The sequence below is a fragment of the Panicum virgatum genome, chromosome 2K (assembly GCF_016808335.1).
Source record: "Panicum virgatum strain AP13 chromosome 2K, P.virgatum_v5, whole genome shotgun sequence".
In the NCBI taxonomy this organism is placed as follows: Eukaryota; Viridiplantae; Streptophyta; class Magnoliopsida; order Poales; family Poaceae; genus Panicum; species Panicum virgatum.
In genome coordinates, this window is record NC_053137.1 from 65,726,049 (window position 1) to 65,732,982 (window position 6,934).

General features: G+C 44.5%; 2 protein-coding genes across 2 annotated transcripts in view; one reads left to right on the plus strand and one right to left on the minus strand.

The window, feature by feature from the left end:
* Window positions 1-13: 13 nt before the first annotated feature.
* Window positions 14-3,254, minus strand: LOC120694671 (gamma carbonic anhydrase 2, mitochondrial-like). Its single transcript, XM_039977865.1, has 5 exons — window positions 3,031-3,254; window positions 2,100-2,243; window positions 1,775-1,900; window positions 1,516-1,667; window positions 14-538 (listed from the first exon to the last, which is right to left on the minus strand). The coding sequence occupies exons 1-5, from the start codon at window positions 3,143-3,145 to the stop codon at window positions 254-256; spliced, it is 822 nt and encodes a 273-aa protein (XP_039833799.1). The 5' UTR covers window positions 3,146-3,254; the 3' UTR covers window positions 14-253.
* A 569-nt stretch (window positions 3,255-3,823) lies between these two features.
* The window catches only part of LOC120694672 (NADH-ubiquinone oxidoreductase chain 5-like), a 7,190-nt gene continuing 4,079 nt past the window's right edge, over window positions 3,824-6,934 (plus strand). Inside the window, exon 1 of the mRNA XM_039977866.1 lies at window positions 3,824-6,934. This exon is cut by the window's right edge and continues 1,359 nt beyond it. The gene's annotated coding sequence lies outside the window, so the exon portion shown is untranslated.

Below are 6,934 nucleotides of genomic sequence, written 5' to 3' on the forward strand. Positions count from 1 at the left end.
CAGACGGGGCAAAAGAGCAACAAACAGAGCCACTTCAATTACCAATTCTTCATAAGATGGGGGAAAAAGATATCTTGAGCTTATCTTCATTGCAGTTCAAATTGAGGCGGTGTGTACGGTCGATCCTAAAGCAACGCTCGACCCAATCTTATTGGGCGGGGAAAACAGAGAAATAATACCCAAACTCGTGTCAAAATGTTCCAAGTCAACAGGCAACAACACCAAGCGTCACAAGAGGGGTACGAGGAAGCGTTCAGCGGGCGACAGCCTTCTGAGCATTGTGCGGGAGGATATTGTCAGGAAGGATGAGCTCAGGTGGGATCTCGCGGACCACCCCAAGCATCGAGTCGTACTCCTCGTCTTTGTGCGCATACTTCTTCCTAAGCATCTTCTCAAGCTCGATCTCGTCAAAGCTCTTGGCGTTCTCAGCTGCGTGGACCTGGGCTAAGTTGATATAGTTGGTTGCTGACTGAGCAATGAACGCGATCTCCTCTTCCGTAAGCTTCCTTAGGAACTTGGCAGGGTTACCAACCCAGACCTGATTGTGTTATGGAACAGAAACTTCAGCAATGAAATCACATAAATCAGGATTCCTTTTCTTATTAATGCAAATTCAAAAGATCCGCACCATACACCAGTTTAAATATTAAACCTAAAATGACGAAGGCCACCGACATTTTTAGGCAGTTCTCAGTAGTAAAGATCATAATAACAGTTTAAATTTATAAAACTATATTGCGAAGTAAGGCATTATCAGTTTTTAACAGTAATGTTCTTTACAAAAAAAAAAAAGACGCCCTTGCTCTAAGTCCAGTACAGAAGCATTGCATGACTCTTCACAGCAGGAGCATGCAGATAACTAGAATCTTCCAAACATGTTGGTTTTGAGAGCTCCATGCAGATAACACAGGAATATCAGTTTAATTATTAACCTATAATATAGGTTTCGATATTCCAAGCATAACATGAAACCTATAAATGCAGATCAGTCTAAGGATGCCACCAGCATCTTTTGTTAGGTCGCCAACAGTAAACTGACTTGACATGGTCTTCAAAACCACCCTTTGACTATTTATTCCTCTTATACTATAATGCTTATAGCACCAAATTAATAACCATCAGAAAGTATTTTTAAATATCAAAACCAATGGTATGATTTTGTAAAAAAAGCATCATAATTTTGGTCAAAGGTAGTTTAAATCCTGATACGTGCGCATCTCATATTTTGTGACAGAGGGAGTATATTGTAAAAATCCTTTTCTTTTGTTTCTGAATGCAATTGTTCTTTGCCAAAAGAAACTCAAGGTCCCACCACAGCAATATTCTTTCAGGGAGGAGTATGCAGGTCACTAATCTTTCAAACATTTTGGTTTTAGAGTTCCATCGCATCGCAGTAGTATAACGAACGATGAACAATGGCTAAAAGTACAGGTAAATAATGAAAAGGATGCAGTTAAGTGCATAATGCTAATAAATCAAATGGAACACTAGCTTACGAGAACATTAGAAAATAACCTCTCCAGAAGGAATCCTTGTATTCTGCTTAACAAGAGATCCTGCGCCAACCATGCTGTGTTTTTCAACCACCACTCCATCAAGCAGAGTGGCACCCATACCAACAAAAGCTTCATCCTCAATGGTGCACGCATGTAAAACAGCACTATGACCTGTAAGAAGTTTAGTTTGGCTAGTTGTTAATCAATCATCCAGAAAAAAATGAAGTTCAGCATTAAGCAGCAATACACTAAAATACACTAAAAAGGTATTTACTGACCTACTGTAACGTTGCTTCCAATTATGGTTGGGAGGACCTTCCCGCTGATGTTAGCTCTTGAAACATGTACAAGGGAATTGTCTTGGATATTTGTTCCAGATCCGATGTGAATGCTGTTGACGTCACCTGAAGACAAGAATAAAAAACAAACAAAGATTAATCTTTGAAAATATACGGAGTTCAATTTGAACATTACCATAGCTCTCCACTAACTGTATTCACGTAGTTAATTAGGGGCGGGGGGGGGGGGGGATAGTAATCGTGACTATCATCGCGGCAGCTCAATAGACATCTATGTACAACACGTACTGTCCAAGGGTCTTACCTCTCAAAATGGAGCCATACCAGATTGATGATCCATGTCCAATCTCAACATCACCAATGACTGCTGCACTGGGAGCAACAAACACATCTCTATGGATCCTTGGCTCTTTCTCAAAAATGTTCATGACTGTACGATGCCTTGAAACTAAAAAACATCATATAAAATGGTAACTAAGCAGTCAACGATTAATGGCTTTGCACATCACAGAAGTCGTAAATGCATAAATACTCTAAAATGTTAGATGGAGCTAATTGTACAGCATCAAAAAGAGCACAAACCCACATTCCTGATCATTATGTCCAAATCATACGGAAGTAAGGTAATTTACAAGTTGCATCATAGTGAACCAAGAGGAAATGGCATTATTACGACTCTAAGGAAGAGAATTGTATCTATAGTCACCTCAAACAGGAATGCTATCTAGACAAAATAACAGAAGACAGTACAACTGTGATGACCAATCCGTGTTATACATGAGTACCACTACATTCATGGGAAAAATTACTAACTGCAATGTAACAGTTCACATGACGACAGTGGAAACAAAAGGTACACATAAAAGGGGGGAAACGGTAGTCGAGTCTAAAGGCCAGGCTCATCTCAGCTTTCGTCAAATCACAATACCATCATCCACAGCTAATCCACGCTGCTTCGGTTTTATTCTCCCCACTCTTGGGAGCAACCCCAACTGCGAGCATACTAACGAATGCGGACACCACTGAATCAGCCTGATCAGACACTAACAGGCCCTAAGAGACGAACACAAAGAGCCGACCTATAGAATACAGCTAGCTCCGCGCACATCGAAATGATTAGACGAAGAACTGATCCCGTCCTTGGTACGAAACAACCGCAGGCTGGAGCAAGGAGCCGGCGGCGGAGGAGGGGGTGGGGAGGTAGACGGAGCGAGCTGAGGGAGGCGGATGCTTACGCTGCTCCTCGACGCGGAGGCCGCCCTGGATGGTGGATCCGAGGCGGTCCATGGCTTGCCCCGTGCCGCGGATCCACTTGCCGACCGTGAAGATCGCGCGCCCGAGGGTCCCCATGGCCGCCCCTGGTGGTGCCGCGCGCCCGCTCCCTCCTCCGCGTGCCTGGGTGGGTGGGGCTCGCCGCCGGCCGCCGCGCGCGCGGGTGGGGTTTAATGGTGTGAGGCGAGACGGGGAAGGGAGAGGAGAGGAGCCAGGAAGGCAATGGCTGCGGCAGAGACGCAGTGGGGACTGTTGGGGAAAGGAGGCGACGAGGCCGATGGTCTTGGGCCAAAAAATCTGGGCCCCGCTCCTAGTTGCAAACTTATATTGGGCCGAACGGGCCGGGCCGGTCCGGGCCGCGCGAAGCTAGTTGAGTGTATCTTTTTAGTATTTCTCTTTAAGCAGGAGTAATAATCCCAAACCTGGGATCGTTGTAGAGATGCGCGGCTTCATAATGCAGCCAGGCCGGGCAGCGGCGTGCCTCGCAGGCACACCACACCACACCTGCGCACGCAAAGCGCAGAGGCGTGTGTTGCTGGGCCGTGTGCGGCGGTCCCACTCCCAGCAGCCGTCGCCACTTTGGCCCGGTTTGATTTCAGTCTAGAAGTTCAATTACCATCTATATTCAAAGCACCCGTAAAATCTTGGAGTGGTATCAAAGTAGGATTTCCATCACTTATGGATGCCTACAAACAATAAGCTATACAAGTATAGCTACTTTTTTTAGATGTGTTATTCTCAAGTGCATTGAGTGAAAGCTGTAATTCACTCCTCCTGGGTCCATTGATTTTTAATGATTTTTCAATTTCCCCAAAAGAATAGATGGAGATTCATGCTAATAAAGAATAGCTAAGGAAAAGAAAGGATTGAGGCAAAAGCTCCACATCCCGTGTAAAGAAGTCAGAAAATCTTGATGAGTTTTTAGAATGGAAGCTTCTGACTTGAGATTTCTTTAGTCAGGGAGGAGCTTAGAGCCCACGGAAATTCTAAAAAGAATCCTATTTCTCAGCTAAAGACCCCACTCCATCAAATCACTTATATTAGGTTAAGCCCTGAGTATGCCAAACTTCTCCTTTACTACGGTAAGTATGCTATTAAAAGCTTCTAGGATGAAGCAGACGCCACCTCACTATCGACCCATTCTCCTAGGTCAATGTAGCTCTTCACCCTTTTCTCCCTCTTGTTAGTCTTCCATTTTGTCTTAGATTTTAGTACCCGTGCTTGAAATATGCACAACATGAAGTTCCGGCCGCAGTGTTCAAGCAACAAAAGGCCGCCCCAACAAAGCTGTGCCAGATCAATTCAATTACTGCTTCAAATAACCACAGGTACAAAGAGCGAAGTGCCTGTTACAGATGATCGACACTCCTCATATACAATGTCTGGTTCAGCAGAGTAAGCAAGACTATTGCATAAGCCTTATCTACCTCAGATTTCTCGTCCTACATGAGTCCAGCGGCACACCGGGCTTCAGTTACAGTAGGTTGTGAAAGAAAGCACTTTTCTCGATTTCGTGCACGAAGAAAGATCCGGAATTCAATTCACCTTTTGCATTAGTCTTTCTCGATGGGATGAAGACAAGGAACTGACAGATGCCATGATTTAATAGGGTATCCAACCCAATAGTCAAGGCGGGAGGGGATTGATGCATCGAATGCCCTCTTAGAAAGTGAAGTGGAAGAATCTTTAGTTAGAAAGAATCGGTTATCGCAATATCAGCTGTCGCATAATCAGCAGCTACGGCAGTTGGGGAGTTTCAAGAAGACCAATGAGCACCCATTGATCGAGTTGGGGAGTTAACCTCCGCCTTCCGATTGATCAAGTAAAAAAAATCCAGTTGATTACGAGACCTTCTGATATAGGATAGTTTCCAGTAGAGCGGGAAGGCTTAGTGAAAAGGAAAGCAAAAGTACTTTCAAGAGCCGAAATTTCTCGATAGTGTTGTGAGCCCCTTAAATAGAATTTAGTCCTTCAACCGAAAGAGAAAGCTCCGCCCTTACTTAAACTTAAAATCAATGATTCACTTCGTTTCGTGCGCCTATTTCCTTATTTTTCACCCATGGCTACTTCACTTCGCTAGCCAAGCCTTGAAAGATCCGTTACAGGCATTTTTATTGAACAAGCGATTGAAGACCGATGGCCCTTAAGGGAAGCAGCAGGTGTCGACCGCTCTAGGCAGTCTCGCAAGCTTACAGTGTCTCATACCTTACCGCTTGATGCCACTGCTTTGCTCACTTTATTCCCTGCCGAAGATCTTCGTGAGGTAGGTTCTCTATGGTTCGGCGACCAAACCTAAATTGTGGAGGATGGTTACGATTCCCCAGTAGAACCTACTGATCAAAGAGCGATAGGTTGAAGATGGTTGATTAACACATTAATTCTACCGGCTCAAAAGATCTGAAAGCTGCTACCGACTCTTTGCCGGTGGACGCGGATCAATGCTCGCTGTTTGGCGATCGGTTGGCTCAGTCGTGGTGTTATTAAATGAAAAAACCTTCCTTTCGTTTTCCAGAACCTTGCGAGTCACCAACGTCAGTCCATCGGGTCAACCTCTAGGCTATTATTCTTCCTGGCCGGTCTTTGAGAAAGTTGTAAACTTAAGGAGTCTACCCTATCCAATAACTCCAAAGGCTTCTAGTTAGTAAGACAGGTGTCAGTACCAAATCCTTAATCAGTAGTGGACTGCTAGTTAACGCACTACTAAAGCTGAGTAGCCAGCATGCGCACATCATGATTTGCCAGAGGAGCTCAGCGAATGGAAGAAGCAGGCAGGGATAGATAGAATTTGGTAGGGAAAAGTGCTTCCTGGCTAGCGACTCGACTGTAACTCCTCTCCATCCACTCCTTTCTTTATCTACGACCATATGTTTAGCGCCTTAACGCATCCTGGCACTTCTACCGTCTTTCTCTATGACTTTGATTTGTAAAGAAACTTGTACTACTCATTCTGTCTAGTAATTTCTTATAGCGGACTTTCTATCAGGTGAATTTCATGCTTTTTTCACTCGTTTATGGCATGTTGGCCCTCGGGACATTTCTTTCTGGCATTCGTCAAGTCATTTTCATCGTGGTATTCCCCGTCACTCTTTTCGGCACATCATAGGCCTCACCATCAGATGCCGAATCCGCTTCAACCGGAATCGAAGAAGGATCAAAAAGCAAGGTCGCTATGAAGGCTGCGCCGGTTATCCCTGTCTGTGGTAACTCTGACACCTTTAGCTTCATCGAAAGGTTAAGGGGCCACGCTTCGTTAAACAGGCTAGCTACAAAACTACAATCGTTAAAGAGCACGGACTCGATGGCTCTAAAGAAAGAGCTACCTCACCTCAAGTAGTCACTGCCACTTCTAGCTAGCAGACCCTAGGGAGGAAGTTGGAAAAGATGTTTTCTATTAACCATTAACCGGCGGAGTCATCGGGCGGGATCTTCTCCTTCGGCGATGGCTGGCTTTCATGTTCATAAGTTCTCTTTGTCTCATACCTTGCTAATGGTTAACTATTCCGGTTCTATTCTTGAATCGTAGTGAGCTTGCCTCAGAGCACCGAGCAAACAGCTAGCCAGCTTCTCCTACAATTAATGCTCTACAGCTTTGTAATTTCCTTCCCTAGCTTTGGGATTAGCTAAGAGTTTTGCTTACAGCTTGCATTTAACGAATGGAATTTCTAGAATAACCAGTGGGTTACTCTTTCTAGGGAACTCGAATTTCACATATTGAGGGATTTCCCAGACGACTGACAGAGAATTACCTCCTTACTGGTGTGTTCATTTCCTACTCTATTTCCTAGCAGCATTTCAAAATAGAAAAGAAAGATTTCATGAATACCTGGTAATTTACGGGCTTGCTGGAGAATCTGAATTTCCTTACTC

Excerpts from the sequence above, each read along its gene's own strand:
- LOC120694671 (XM_039977865.1), bottom strand. The coding sequence starts at position 3,145 with ATGGGGACCCTCGGGCGCGCGATCTTCACGGTCGGCAAGTGGATCCGC. Across the intron at positions 1,668-1,774 it reads TGGAAGCAACGTTACAGTAG|GTCATAGTGCTGTTTTACAT; the intron begins GTCAGTAAATAC and ends AACTTCTTACAG. Across the intron at positions 539-1,515 it reads CAAGGATTCCTTCTGGAGAG|GTCTGGGTTGGTAACCCTGC; the intron begins GTTATTTTCTAA and ends TAACACAATCAG.